Here is a 15,806-nt window from a genome sequence, read left to right as displayed (position 1 = left end):
TCCCTAACGAGACAAACTATAACACTAGGGCTGGGAAGTGGCTCGTAGGTAAGAGTGCTTACTGCACAGTCCTGAAGATCTGAGTTCAAATCACCAGTACCCACATTAGCAACAACCACGCAACAAAGAAACCCGGAGGCTGGTGAGATGGCTCAGCACAAAGAGGAATTCGCAAACCTGAGGAGCCGGGCTTGATCCCCAGAACCCACAGAAAGGTGGAAGAAGGGAACCAACTCTACAAAGGTGACCTCTTGCCTCCACAGGGGACACACACACACACACATAAAATAATGATAAATATTAGAAGTTAAGTTGGGTGTGGCCACATATACCTCTGTGACCTCAGTGTTGTGGTGGGCAGAGGCCATAGGATCCCTGGGGTTTGCTGGTTGCCAGTCTAGCTTCAGTGTAGTAAACCTGACTCAAGAGACCAAGACAGAGGATAGTAGAACCTGGCATCCTCCTCTGGCCTCTATAGATGGGTGCACGAGTGCGCGCACGCACACTCCACACACACACACACACACACACACACACACACACACACACACACGAGTATGCACCACACCTATTCACACATGCACACATTTAAACGAGCGATTTTTATTTCATTTATTCAGAGGGGTAATGATTGGCACAGCAGCACATGTGTGGCGTCAGAGGACAACTTCAATCTGTTCTCTCCTTCCACCATGTAGGCCTCAGGAATCAAGCTCTACTCGTCAGGCTCGGTGGCAAGGGCCGTTACCTATTTACCAACTTGGTGGCCCCCAATGAAAAGATACATCTTAAACCTTAGCTTCACTGTACTTAACTATAAACCAGAATGGCAGAAGGGTAAGTCCCTAGCCATTTTCTAAGGTTCTGTGAAAATTGAAACTGTCTATCAGCCCATAGTATGTGTCGAAAGAGACAGTAGCATTTTGACGCAGTATATTGAAGATTCAGTGGCATGGCAATATTCTGTCTGAATGCTGAGGGATCCTTTGGTCATAGAAGCTCCAACAGTTGCATTGATACTTTGAAGACAAAGGGAGCTTTGCCTCTTCAATGGTCATCCCAGGAGAGGTGGGCAGCTGGACCAGGCTGTGAGCGCATCGGCTGCACTGATGCCCGGCTGTGATATGCTGGTCCGAAGCTTGAGCCTCAGGCAGCTTGTTGAACGGAGCTTAGATAGGGCTTGGCGAAACCTGTTTTAATTTGTCCACACACCATTATTGTGCACGGAGTCTTAGCTCAGCCTAATCCCCACAGACATGCTCCACCCATGTGCAGTGACCTCCAGGATAATTGTGCGGCTGGCCTCTCATGGGAACCACTGCCAAAAAGAGCTTTCTTGGCACTGGAGAGATGTTGCAGTGTTTAAAAGTGGGTACTGTTCTTGCAGAGGACTTGAGTTTAGTTTCAACACCAATAGTTCATGGCTTACGCAACCATATGTAATTGTAGCCCAAAGAGATCCAACTCACTGACCTGTATGGGTACCCACACACATGTACACAACACACAGAGACAGAATTAACACTGAAGATAAATAAATAAATCTTTTTTGGGAAAGCAGTTTCTTTCCACTGGCGTGATCTAGGCATTCAGAACTCTGCAGATGCCTGCATGCTGCTCGCACTGATACCTCCTACTGCCCTAGTTCGTGGTCCCGCGAAGCACTTTAGAATTCCCCACTGCTTGTGCTGTAATCCAGAGGGTTTGTAAGTGTCAGGGAGCCTTAAAGGTCTGCCATCCTCACCACGACTCTCTTCAAAAATCTGTTTAAAAAGGAGGCTGGGGACATGGCTCAGTGGTTAAAACACTTGTCACAGGAGTATGAGTACCAGAATTCGGATCCCTGGTGTCCACATAACTGTGCCCATCTGGTGGCCCAGCTCTAATCCCAGTGTTTAGGAGGCAGAGTGGGATTCAGCAAGCTCTGGGTGGGATTGAGTTGTGGGACCCTACCTCAATAGAGAAGGTGAAAAGCACACATGCATGCACATCCATACACATGAACATGCCTACAAACACACATGTACACCACACAGGGACAAAAGTCGCTAAAAGGAGAACTAACATAGTTCTACCTTCCAAACGGATTCCTCAGACCTCCAGGAGTGGCTACAGCCGGATGGGACCAGAATGACAGGACCACTGTCCACATCCACTTGCTCTCAGACATAATCAGAAAGCAGCCAGACTTCAGTGGTGGGCGGGGCTTAAAGACTGTTACCATGTAAGCTTCCCATTCTCAGTTATAATTAGCATGGGACCTGAGCATGCTGGCACATGCCTATGACCCCTGTGTGGGGCACTGAGGCAGAAAGGTCTCTCCCTGTTACTGGAAGCCCAAGAAAGGCATCTTGTTAAATGTGTTTGTGCAGTGCCTGTGAAGGGCAGGGGAGGGCATTAGATCCCTTAGATCTGGAGTTATAAGCAGTTTTAAGCCATATTGTTGCTGGGAACCAAAAATGCAGCACATGTTCTTAATGGCTCAGACATCTCTTCATCCCTGACTTTGAAACATTTCTAATTGCCAAGAGAGGCTGGGAGACTGCCGGCATTTGATGGATAGAGGCCATCAACGTGTTTTTTTTTTTTTTTAAAAAAAAAAGCCATGTTTAAGACCCCAAACATTGTTCCAAACCAAAATTCAGATAGTTTTGGCCCACCCTGATACCATCTAAAGAGCTCTCTGGGGCAAATTACTGGAGCGATTCCATGCGCTACCATCACCCCACTTTGTTTCGCTTTTGTATTTTGCTTCACTTACTTTTTTATTTTATTTTATTTTTTTTCTTAAACAAGGTCCAAGGTAGCTGGATTAAAGGCCACCACCCTGAGACATGGATGTTAATTCTAGACAATGTTTGTTACTCTGTTGCAAGTCACACAGTAGGAGACCATCAGAACAAAGGAGGAGCTGTAGGCTGGTACTCTGGCAAGGGGCATGACGGGCTGTTGGTTCCCACCTTCCACTTGTTGAGGCAAGATCTTTCTTGTCTCTGATGCTGCGCTGAGTACCACAGGCTGGCTAGCTCTAGAAGTTCCTGGCAATTCTGTCTCCCATCTCACAGTGAAACTCCTGGAATCCCAATTTTTATGTGGGCTTCAGGGTTCCTCGATGCCTTTACCTCCTGAGCCATCTCCCTACCCCATCCTATTTTTTTGTCAGACAAGATTACGTGTAGCCAGAATTGGTCCCATACTTTCTATGCAACAGGGGGATGACTGAACATCTGGTCCCTGCTGCCTCTACCTCCCCTGAGGCGGGAGTACAGGCGTGCATCATTGCCTTCAGTTTATGGATCAAACCCAGGGCCTCAATGCATGCTGGGAAAGCACTCTGTCCGCCCCAGCTATACCCACAAACCTTGTGAATACCTTTCTAAAAACTCCGCCCCTGTCCTGCCCACGCTGCTCTTCTGCTAGTTCCACACCTGCCCCCCCCCCCCCCCCGTGAAATCCAAGGATGATTCAAAGGCTTCCTTCAGTCTCTGAAAGTCGTCCCGAGCCTCCACTTCTCAAAGAATTGTATGTAGTTCTCAAAGCAGTCTCAGGACTCCTGCACACGCACGCTGCCTCGCTGGTCGGCTGCCCAGAAGCAGAACCCTGTCAATGTTGACTCTAGGACAACATGCTTGCTTTTGCTCCTGGCAAAGACTAATGGTTTGCTTATGAACATAAGAGCTGCCATTTATCAAATATCTCCCATGTGTAAGACAGTGTTCAGTGCCTGACGTGGTCCGGTTCCTGCTAACAACCTGTAAAGTTAGTCATAATAGCTTGCCGCACAGGTGATAAAACAGACTCCAGATTGTTAAGTCATGTGTCTTGGGTCACAACCTCCATGGGCTGAGTAAGATCTGTACCTGTGGCTGTGCTCAAAGCCCAGGGTCCACCACTTCCCCTAGACTCCTTCCCGTCAAGCAGTGCCATACCCGAGTTAAGGAAATGTTTTTCTCCAAGAGCATGCGTGCATGCGTGAGTTTGTATGCGCGTGAGTATGGAAGCGATTCCTTTTTTTCTCCCCTCCAGTGATGAATGGCAGAAGGTGGGGTGCTGGGTGATAGTTCCAAGGTTGACAGACACTAATGAAAGTAAGGTCACCATCCATCAGTATGAATAGATGCTGGGCGTGGTAGCACACACCTATAATCGGAGTACTCCAGGTTTAGAAGCAACAAGATCAATGAGAATTCAAGGCCTGCTTGGTCTAAATGATAAATTCCAGGCCAACCAAGACTGTGTAACAAGACCCTACCTCAAACGAAGAAATGAACATGATAATTACTCATGACCCTTGATTGTGGGGTGGGTAGGAGTTTTGCTGTTGTTTGTTTGTTTGTTTGTTTGTTTTTAGACAGACCTCATATATATTCTAGACTGGCTTCAAACTTGTTATGTAGCTGAGGGTGACCTTGAACTTCTGCTCCTCCTACTTCTACCCACAAGAGCTAGGATTTCAGCAGGACACACACACACACACACATACCCCATGTATTTGGAGTTGAGGGTTAGGTATAGGGCTTCTTGCATGTTAGCTGAATACTCTACCCCCTGGACCAGTGCCTTGCCCTATCCCATGCTTTACCTATTTGTTTCCACTCCACAAGTGCATTTCTTGGGGAGTGCCATCGGTGATGGCACTGTCTCCTTGGTGTCTCACTTTTCTCACGGCTGTGCTAAAATATCTGCCTTAATGGAGGAAGGCAGATGAGATTTGGGAATCTGTTCTCTGATGATCTGCCTTGCTACACAGGGGGACTAAAGAAGACTTGAGTCCCCATGACAGGTTCTTTGAAGACGATGGTCATGTGGGAGTGTATCCATTCCCTCCCCACTTACTACTTACTTACTTACTGAGCAGTTTAATGTCTTGGCCCCAGGCCATGATGATGGATGGCGGTTGTGGAGTAGCAATAAATGTATGCTGGGCCATATTAGAGCCATGTGGCAGTGGAGGTAACTGGCCCTCAGGATCTGTGGGCTTACAGCTGGTGACATCTCTGAGAGCCCGGGAGAGTTGATCTCACCGCTTCATGTTTTCTTTCCCCCATGCAGTATCTACAGATGAAATGGCCCCTCCTCGATGTCCCCTCCAGTGCTTCAGTCAAGGACACAAGATCACCATCTCCAGCACACTTGGTGAGTCTGCCTTAGCTTCCTGGGCCCTGTCTGTGACACCTTTCCCCCTTCCAGAAGCTTCCTGAGTCTGTCTCCTTGGTGTCTCACTTTTCTCACGGCTGTGCTAAAATATCTGCCTTAACAGAGGAAGGGTTGGTTTTGGCTCACGGTTTGGTGGGACCGGCTATCTGGTGGGGAAGTCCCGGTGGCAGGAGTGTGAGGCGGCTGGTAAAGCCACTGTCAGGAAGCAGAGAGTGACGGATGCTGGCATGCTGGCGCTCAGCTCATTTTCTCCTTTTTGTTCAGTATGGGGATCCTGCCCGTTGGATGGTGCCTCCCACGTTCAGGGTGAGTCCCCCTCTCCTCAGTTAAATCTTTCTGGCAACAATCTTACAGACAGACACACCTGGAGGGTGTTTAGAGGGTGTTTCCATGGTGATTGTAAATTCAGGCAAATTGACAATGAAGATTAACCCTCACACCTGGTGTGGGCACAGTTAGGGGTTACCGAAGGTCACAGTCTTAGACACCCTCCTCACCTTTCTGTCCACCTCAGCACAAAAGCACACAGCACCTGGAAGGCTTGATTGAAGGCACATGGCCCTGACCATTAACCCCGGTTCTTCCGGGCCACCTGCTTCAAATCCTTCCCCACTTCCTTTGAACAAGAGGTCCTTTCTGTCCAGTTGGTGCTCATTCAGAACCCCTCCTCTTCTCCCTGGAGCTGGAAGACTGCAGTTAAGGGGGCTCCTCTTTACCAGCTGTTTAAGGGAAGCATCCGTTTAAATGTGGCCAACGGCTGCTCCACACGCACAGCTGTGGCAACACTGGGACCTTGGAGGAAAGGGGAGCCAGGAACTGTGGGGTCCCAGCAGGGCTCCTCACCTCTTCAGGACACAGCACTGGCACACAAAGCATATAAAAGATGAGGCTGGAATCTAACTCTGGCATTCCATCTTCCAGGAAGTAAAGCCAGGCTCCTCGGAGGCCTGCCAGGCTATCTGGTGACTATCTTGCTAGCGAGTCTCAGAGTCACAGAGGATGTTCACCTGTCTCAACCTGTCCACTTTATAGACAGGAGATGAGGGCTTCCTCACCGCCTTAGGGTTCCATGACGCTCTTTGAAACTATTAGAGACAAATATAAAGATCTATGGAGGTAGAATACATTATACAAAACAAACTCCCCTGCTGCCTGCCGCCACTTACGGTCCTTTCCTGCCTCTCTTACTTTACAGCCAATCCCAGGCATATTGTTTTCTCACACAGGACATTTTGAGATATACTGATAATCCTTGCTCATTAAAGGGCAGCTGTGAGGGAGGAGATACACTCAGAGTATAAATAGAGGTGCGACAAACTTGCGCTGTTTCCAGCAATCATGGGACCAGCTCAGAGAGAGCCCTAGTCTTATTCGTCTACAACATGACGTCATGTACGGCTCTCGCGTGACTGTTGCAGCCCTCTGCCAGGAGGTAGACAGGAATAGCCATGTGGAGCAGAGCTAGCCACCCAGGGTAGGCTGTCCCAAGACATGCAAGGTAGGGTCTGTATATTGTCACCACACTATTGAACCCTTGTGCCATGGCCGTGGTTCTAATCCCCGAGGTTCTATTTGGGATGGTAAGCATGAGGTACAGGTGCCCTCTAGTGGCTTGAATCAGACCCAGGGAAGGATGGTTAGCTATCTTCTTCACTGCCTACCATCTCTGCTGACCCCCACCCATTCTGTGGCACCCCAGAGCCTCCCACAGCAAACCCCAAGATGTCAGGGCTCTCTGCCCTCTCTCTTGTTCAGAGGCTAACTTCTCATGGATTCCTTTTAGAGGACACCATTTCCCACTCACATCTAAGGTCCCATCCTCCCTGTGAGCATCGCCCTACACATCCACTAACATCCAGTCACATCTCCTTCCCGGCCAACCCAGGGCAGCCCAGCCCAGCTCTAACTGCCGCGCTCACTCATCTCCTCACTTTCTAGGCACCATCTAGGGGGCAGCTGACAGTGTTGAGCACTCCTAACTCCTTCACTCCAGGACACTATTGGCTCTTGGCCTTTTTCCTCATGTAAACCGCTGCTCAGGCCTTTCTCGGGGTTACAGAAAAGGATATGAAATTCCTAACCTCTCACGAAGCCTCTCGCAGTTGCAGCTGCCGATCATCCAGACACTGCAGATGAGTGGATGAGACAGGAGAGTGCAGATGAGTGGTCTGGAGATCCCAGCACAGCGGGGGGGGGACACAGAGAGCTCATTTTGTCCGAGTACAGAAAAGCAAGAACTGATGGCACACGTTGCTTTATAGATGGTGAAGCAGATGGTTTTCCAGTGGACTCCACATCATCACACTCTCTATTCTAATACTGCAAAGCAAAAACAGGCTGGGAAGATGACTCTGCCGATAAAGGTGCTTGCTTCCATGCCCGATGACTTGAGTATAATCCCTAGGACCTACTTGGTAGTCGAGCACTGACCCCTGCAAGTTACCCTCCAACCTCCACAACCAGACTGTGGTATACACACACGCACATGCACACACACACGCACATGCACACACACACATATATACACACAGACAACATACATATACTCACACATACACACACACATACACACAGAGAGGGGGGAGGGGAGGGCATAAACAGGCAAATCTCTGTACATTTTAGGCCAGCCTGGTCTATAAAGCAAGTTCCAGGCAAGCCAGGGCTACATAAGAAGAACCTGTATTTTTTTTTTTTTTTTTTTTTTTTTTTTTTTTTTTTTTTTTTTTTTAAGACATTTTTTATTTTTTTTTTTTTTTTTTTTTGATACAGGGTTTCTCTGTGTAGCCCTGGCTGTCCTGGAACTCACTCTGTAGACCAGGCTACCCTTGAACTCAAAAATCCACCTGCCTCTGCCTCCCAAGTGCTGGGACTAAAGGCGTGCGCCACCACTGCCCGGCGAGAACCTGTATTTTTTTTTTTTTTTTTTAATTTAAATTAAGGGCTGGAGAGATGGTTCAGCAGTTAAGAGCACTCTCACTGACTGCTCTTCCAGAGGTCCTGAGTTCAATTCCCAGCAACCACATGGTGGCTCATAACCATCTGTAATGGAATCTGATGCCCTCTTCTGGTGTGTCTGAAGACAGCAACAGTGTACTCATATAAATATAATAAGTAAATCTTTTAAAAATATTAAATTAAATAGAAAGCAAACATTAAATCCCCAGTGTTTAAAAAGAATTTCAGTAACACCCAAGGGGAAATCCTTAATATGAACCTAGAGCCCAGCAGCTTCTCTAAACTCCCAAGAACAGAGGGTGCTGCCTTGAGATGCGCAGGTCGTGGATGCCATGGAAACCTGCAGGCTCTGATCCCGGCTTTGCTTCCTTCTCTTCTCGCAGCTTTGGGCAAATTACATCATCTCTCTGCCTCAGTTTCCTCATCTATTAAATGGGGATTAGAGGAGCACTGACATCATAGAGTTGTGCAGAAATGAGCTGGTGTGCTGTAATGAGTTCAGCATTGTGTCCAACACAAAGTAACTCTTCATTAAGGGTTAGCTTTCCAAACGGTCACCACACTTCACCACCATCGCCACCACTGCTGCCGCGGTCATCATTGTTAAGAAATTAAGAGAGGGAATGAACAATTAACATCGAGTTTAATTAGCAGAACTAAGAGGTAATGAGGGCCCGAATTAGGTGCCAAAACAAATGGACAGATTGCGAAGGTAATAGAGATAATGAGCCCATAGAATTTAACATCTTAATCCCCCAAGGATATGATTTAATTGGGCTGGGGTGGGGCTGATATCTTAATTTTTTAAGCTCCCCACGGCGACTTTAAGGGGCAGCCAGAGTTGAGAATCATTCCCGTAATTGCAAATCAAAGACATGAAGCAGGGGAGAGAGGTGCTCCCTAATCACAGAATCTGACTCGTCCAAGCCAGAGGGTGTGAGCTGGACCTGAAGTTCCTTAGGACAAGATCACAGAAGTGGGGCGTTGGTTTCTCTTTTTTCCTTTCTTCCTTTCTTTCTTTCTTTTTTTGGATTAGAGAAGTAAAAACACTCTAGATTGTGAAAACTTAGCTTAGATCAGAAGTAAACTATTCGAAGAAGCTTTGCCCAGGGAGTAGGGCCAATGAAGGGACTAGGCTACGCACTTGCAGAGATTTGGTGAGTCATGTGGCTGGAGTCTGTCAAGGGAGTCTTCAGTGAGTGTCAACCCGGCGTAATGGGGGCAGGGCTGGGGATTAGTATTCTTTCCATTTACACCTCTAAAGCAAGATGGGGGTGAAAGATAGGAAAAAAAATCGCCTGTTACTATTTGGTTTTCCTGTTCTGCTTTGTTATAAAGACTTTATTTTATGTGCATGAGTCTTGCCTGCCTGACTGTACCATGTGCTCGCCTGATGCCTCAGGAAACCAGAAGAGGGCATCAGAGCACCAGAACAGCGGTTCTCAAGCCCTTGGGGTCGAACAACCTTTATATAGGGGTCACCTAAGACCACCAAGAAAACAGATATTTACATTATAATTCACAACAGTAGCAAATTTATAGTTATAAAGTAGCAATGAAGATAATTTTATGGTTGGGGGTCAACACCGCATAAAGAACCATATTAAGGCTGGTGAGATGGCTCAGTGGGTTAGAGCTCTTCCGAAGGTCCGGAGTTCAAATCCCAGCAACCACATGGTGGCTCACAACCATCCATAACAAGATCTGACGCCCTCTCCTGGAGTGTCTGAAGACAGCTACAGTGTACTTACATATAATAAATAAATAAATCTTAAAAAAAAAAAAAATAAAGAACCGTATTAAAGGGTCACGGCATTAGGAAGGTTGAGGCCCACCGGTGTACAACTTGAGTTATAGATGGTTGTGAGTCACCACCTGGACACTGGGAACTGAACCCAGGTTTCCTGCAAAAGCAGCTTGTGCTCTTAACCTTCTACCTAGTCCCCTGTGGCGCTAACTGTGGTGTTTGTTCACCACAATCTCACTACTTAGGGACACACACTGACCATGCCCTACTCTGCCTTTCACCAGTCTCTTCCTGGAGGGTGTGGGGGGGGGCGGCGGTGTATTGCCGTTGTTCACAAGTATTTCATCTTCCATATGTACAGGAGAATTTGTTAAGTGAGCAGGGGTGGGGAATGGTCTCTGAGAAAGGTGGACAGCCCGTGTATACATCTCCTTACCCCAGAGTCATTTCCCTCTTCTCATTCAGAAATGATAAGTGTGATGCTGCATGAGTCAGGTGTGCGGGCATATGCCTGTAATCCTAGTACTTGGGAGGTGGAGTCTGAGACTTAGAAGTTCAGGCCAACCTGGGCTACATAGCAAGTATTCAAAAACAGAAAGAAGCAATTACAAAAAAAAAATAATAATAATAAAAGTATTATGTTCATTTCACTATGTCACTTGAGAAAGTGCCAAAGGGCACAAGGGAAGATAATTGACGTGGCATGTATGTGTTGCTACATAATGTGCCACTGGTGTGTGTGTGTGTGTGTGTGTGTCTGCCTGCCTGTCTGCCTTTCTGTCTGTGTCTGTCTGTCTGTGTTTACAGGCACTCAACACCATAGTTGGTTTAGGGGCTCTGAGGATTGAATTCAGGGCCCTGTGCATATTCTGTCAGCAAAGGTGCTGGCCACCAAGCCTGATGACCCATGTTCAGTCTCCAAAGTCCACATGGCAGAGGGACAGAACAGACTCCTGCGAGTTGGCCTCTAGCTTCCACACACATACACATGCTCACGAAAAAGTCAATAAATAAAACTGTAATAACATTTTTAAAAGAGCAAGACTTGGCTGGAGCATGGGGGAAGGGAAGGCTCATGAGTTAAAAAAACAAAAATAAAACACCAAGCCCGCAGCCCGCGGCCACTTATGCTAATATTTTAATAGCGAATACCCTATTTTGTTATTATCCATTGGCTCATTCTCAGAAGCATATTGGAGAGCTTCTTGCCAAAGGATGGGTGGCTGGATCAGAGCCTGGATGCTCTCCTTCTAAGGATGACCATCTCGCTGCCCCCGCCCCACGCGGAGAAGCCTGAGGTTGCTTAGCATGTGAATACTTTCAGACTCGCTGACTGGGATTTCCCTTAGTATTGTACATGGCAGGGGCATATGGTGGTCCACGTCTGTAATCCTAGCATGTAGAGCGTAGGGGGAGGATGGCCAAGAAGAGTTTAAGGTCATTCTTATCTACATAGTGAGTCCAAGGACAGCCTGGGCTATGTAAGACCCTGTCTATCTGTCTCTCTGTCTGTCTCTCTGTCTGCAATCTATCTATAAATGAAATTTATACATGGCCATATGAAGTCCTATTTATAAATAAATAAAAAGTGAATAAATGAAATTTGTGTTATTTCTCCATCTCCTCAGGACACCTGTGTAGACTCCGGTCTCTGCAGTCCCTAACAGTCATTCCATTTGTTCTCCCATATTGACTATACTTTTTAATTAATATTAATTTTATTTGAATATAGTTTCAAACTTTCCTACCTGAAACTCCCACATACTTTTTATCCAGATCTACAAATCTAGCCAGATCCTGTGGTTTTTTTCCCTCTCTCTCCGTTCTTATCTTTTCCATTTCTGATTATGTGGGTAGTAAGTTGGAAACATGACCTGAACACTGTAGGTTTCTTAAAAAAGAAAGAAAGAAAGAAAGAAAGAAAGAAAGAAAGAAAGAAAGAAAGAAAGAAAGAAAGAAAGAAAGAAAGAAAGAAAGAAAGAGAGGAAAGGAGGGAGGAGAGGTGGGAGTAAGGTGGAATGTGATGGATCAGGACACCCCTCGTCCTTCGTCCTCCTCTGGCCTCAATGCATGCATGGTCATGTGCTTATAACATGCAGCTCTCTAGGCCACGGTAATAATGGTGCAGTCGCGTCTTCCATCTGCACTCTTCCTTTAGGCTTTATTGGCGTGACTTCAGCTTCCGTCAGCCCAGGGCCTCAGCCCAGCTCTCCTTTCCCTGACTCTCACATAAACCCAGCCATTTCCTTCTTGGGTTTTTCTGTTGTTCTTGTTTTGTTGAGTAAATGACCCCACAGAGCTCAGGCTGGCCTCAGACTTGGTATGTTCTCTCGGACTGCCATGAACTTCTGACCCTCCTTCCTCGTGTGTTGGGATTCCACGCCTAGGCCACCAGGCTCAACTCAGTGGGCAGGAGGGAGCCCGGGACGTCAGATGAGCTAGCCCACTTTAGGTACTGTCTCATCCTATCAGGAGCGGGCCCACTGTGTCAACAGTCCCCTGTTAGAGATGTTGGCTTTGGGATTAGCTGATGCCAGGTGTTTCCATTGTATGTAGGTGCTGCTGTTTTCCCTTGGTCGTTAGTGAGTGCTTTATGGGGAGAGGATCGGAAGGTGTGCATATGCTTTCTCATCGAGTATTTACCCACTGGGTTGAGAAGGCAGTCAAGACGGGAGGGCAGGGCCTGCATCACTCCTTCCACTGAGTGGTTCACAACCTTACCTTACTAATGCTGCAACCACCAACCATAAAATTATTTTCACTGCTGCTTCATAACTGTAATTTTGCTACAGTTATGAATCATAACGCAAATGCCTGTGGCTTCCGATGGTTGTTGGCTACCGCAGTGAAAGGGTATTTTTGACTCCCAGAGGGGTCACAGGTTGAGAACCATCATTCTGTTTCTTTCTGTAATCATTGTCCTTTAGTTTCTTTGAAATTCTCATACCTCCCACTCTCCGGCCTTCACAAAGATAGAATCGACAATGTAGCAAAGCACACTTGTGCCATTGATACCACGGATACATAAACTGGCGGTGAGGGCCTTTACCTCACTTGTCACCTGGTCTAGTGACCTGATTCTATCCTCAGGACCCATATGATGGAAGGACGGAATCTACTTATGCCAATTGTCTTCTGACCCCCCACATCCATGGCCATGGTGTGCCATGCTGGTGTGGTTTTGTTGTTGTTGATTTGTTTTGAGAGAGGATCTCACTCGTAGCCCAGAGATCTATCATGCCAGCTAAAATGGACTTTAAGCAAAGATGTTGAGCTTGGTGATCAAGAAACAACAGTCAGTTCTGGTAACCTGGGCGAAATAAGATACATTCTAACAGTTTGGATTGCAGGGGTTTTAAATGTTTTTCTTTGCTAGGCCAGGTCACTGAGGGAGGCCTGTCACCAGGGAGGAGTGCCAAGAGTTTGAAGCCAGTCTGGACACACAGGAAGGAATAGTAGTACCCACTGCACAAAGATAAAATATCCCTCTGTTCCCTGTGTTATCCCTGCTAACGAGAACAGGGAGGCGAGACCTCTGATCAGGAAGGAGTTAGCTAAAGAATTATAGTCAAGGTCCAATCTGCAAAGCCATCGAGACAGAGCATTGCACACAAGGACCATTGCACACAAGGACCCGCCGGCACATTCCAATCCCAGAGCATCCTCTCTCCCTGGCCTGCAGGTTCTTGCCTTATCTTTACATCTTTACTGGCCTACAACATGATCCTTGCTGTCTTAGGGGTTGGAATGTTTCATTTTTGGATTCTGGCCTTGTGCTGTTATTTAGAGACATGGTCTCAACACAGATTGGCCTCAACTTCATTTGTTTGTTTGCTTTGGTTTGGTTGTCGTTTGTTTGTTTGTTTGGGGGGTTATTTTGTTTGTTTGTTTTTGTTTTTGAGACAGGGTTTCTCTGTGTTGCCCTGGCTGTCCTGGAACTCACTCTGTAGACCAGGCTGGCCTCGAACTCAGAAATCCGCCCACCTCTGACTCCCAAGTGCTGGGATTAAAGGCATGAGCCACCACTGCCTAGCCATTTCTTTTTTTAATTTTTAAAAATTACTTTTTTAAAAGATTTATTTATTATTATATCTAAGTACACTGTAGCTGCCTTTAGTTGTACCAGAAGAGGGTGTCAGATCTCATTACAGATGGTTGTGAGCCACCATGTGGTTGCTGGGATTTGAACTCAGGACTTCGGAAGAGCAGTTGGTACTCTTAACCACTGAGCCATCTCTCCAGCCCTTAAAATTACTTTGTGTGTGTGTGTGTGTGTGTGTGTGTGTGTGTGTGTGTGTGTGTAGCACATATGTAGTGCTCAAAAGACAACTCATGGGAGTCAGTTCTCTCCATCATGTGTGTCCTAGGAGTCAGAATCAGGCCATCAGGCTCGGAAGCCTTGCCTGCTGAGGTAGCTCACTGCCCTAACTTCAGCTTCTTATCCTTTGGGAAACAGGGGTAACATGTGTGTGTCATCCAACCAAGCTTAGTTGGAGTGTTTGTACCCGAGGCACCAGAGCTGGAACCCAGGCCTTTCCCAGGGTTCTGCTCCTGTGCGAGGCCTCACTGCCTCCTTCTCTTGCCCAGTCCATGGCCTCTGTTAGTGGCCCTGAAGTACCACGTTTACTGCCCACCTAGCATCTACACTAGTGTTCCTGTGCCAGGGTCCCCCCTCCTCTCACTGCGTGCCTAGCTTGCTCTGCCAGTCAGTCACTACATAGTCCTCTTCTTTCTTTTCTTTTCTTTTCTTTTTGTTTTGTTTTGTTTTGTAAGACAGGATTTCCCTGTATAGCCCTCACTGTCCTGAGACTCATTCTATAGTCCAGGCTGGCCTCCTGGCCTCGAACTCAGAGATCCACCTGCCTCTGCCTTCCAAGTGCTGGGATTAAAGGTGTGTGCCATCACGCCTGACCTGGCTTGTTTTGTTATATACATTTAACTATTGGGGGCCAAGGAACAGCAAGCGCCTCGTGGTGTGTTGGTGGAAATCAGAGGATCACGTCTAGCAGTCACTTTGTTCTTCCACCTTGTGAATTCCTGTGATTAAACTCACGTTGTCATGCTTGATGACATAAACCTTTACCAGCTGAGCCATCTCACAAGTCCCTCTTGTCCAAAATTTAATTAACTTCTTCTTTGCCTGGCTCTTGTTGCATATAAATCTTTCACCCTTACTGTCTGCGCCAGCTGGCTCCTTCTAGATTATTTTTCTGCTAAATTTAAGATAGACTTGGGTGTAATTAGAAATAGGGGACCAGAAATTGGGGAGGAATCCAGAAATTGGCATCTGGGGAAAGTAAGAGACAGCAGAACAGAGTAGCTTCTGACGTTGTATGTCAGGTTCTCTTTAAGTAAAGAGGCCACTCAAGGAGGGGCCAGGGCTGGAGAGAAGAGCTAGCAGTCAAAAGCACTCGATGCTCCTGCACAGGAACCAGGTTTGGATCACAGCGCCTGGTAGCTTACAACCATCCTAACTCCAGTTCCAGGAAATCCAATGCCCTCTTCTGACCTCTGTGGGCATCAAACTTAAGTAGGCTTACATACTACACATTCATACACACAGGCAAACACTGATTCACATAAGGTCAATAAATATTATATATATATATAAAAGAAAAATAAAGCCAGGCACGGTGGCTTTATCCTAGCCTTTAATCCCAGGACTAGGGAGGTAGAGGCAGGCAGATACCAGAGAGGAGAGGGGAGGGGAGGGAAGGGGGAGGCAAATATGCATAATTAAAAAGGAGACCATCATCTAAGGAATTTACTTAAGGAAGAGTTCTTTAGTTATCTGTGATGGGGTGCATACGAAGAACATTGTTCTCTGTCATAAAACTTTAAGCCAGTAAATTACCAAGATAAAACAAAAACCAAACAAAAGCAGATCTGGGCAGGTGGTGGTCAGTAAGGCATGCTCACTGTCATGAATACATTTACTCTTAAAATC

At 46.8% G+C, this 15,806-nt stretch overlaps 1 protein-coding gene across 2 annotated transcripts in view; it reads left to right on the top strand.

Moving 5' to 3' along the window:
* Tcf7l1 (transcription factor 7 like 1) overlaps positions 1-15,806 on the top strand; it is a 166,758-nt gene that overhangs the window by 139,998 nt on the left and 10,954 nt on the right. Inside the window, exons 4-5 of one of the 2 annotated variants that reach the window (XM_021189693.2) lie at positions 5,053-5,136; positions 5,422-5,463. In XM_021189693.2, coding sequence (XP_021045352.1) covers positions 5,053-5,136; positions 5,422-5,463 — 126 coding nt within the window. The remainder of the gene's footprint in view (positions 1-5,052; positions 5,137-5,421; positions 5,464-15,806) is intronic. The other variant, XM_021189698.2, reaches the window with a different exon arrangement.

Source organism: Mus pahari, chromosome 2 (assembly GCF_900095145.1).
Source record: "Mus pahari chromosome 2, PAHARI_EIJ_v1.1, whole genome shotgun sequence".
NCBI classification, from domain to species: domain Eukaryota; kingdom Metazoa; phylum Chordata; class Mammalia; order Rodentia; family Muridae; genus Mus; species Mus pahari.
This window is presented reverse-complemented; position numbering and strand designations above follow the sequence as displayed.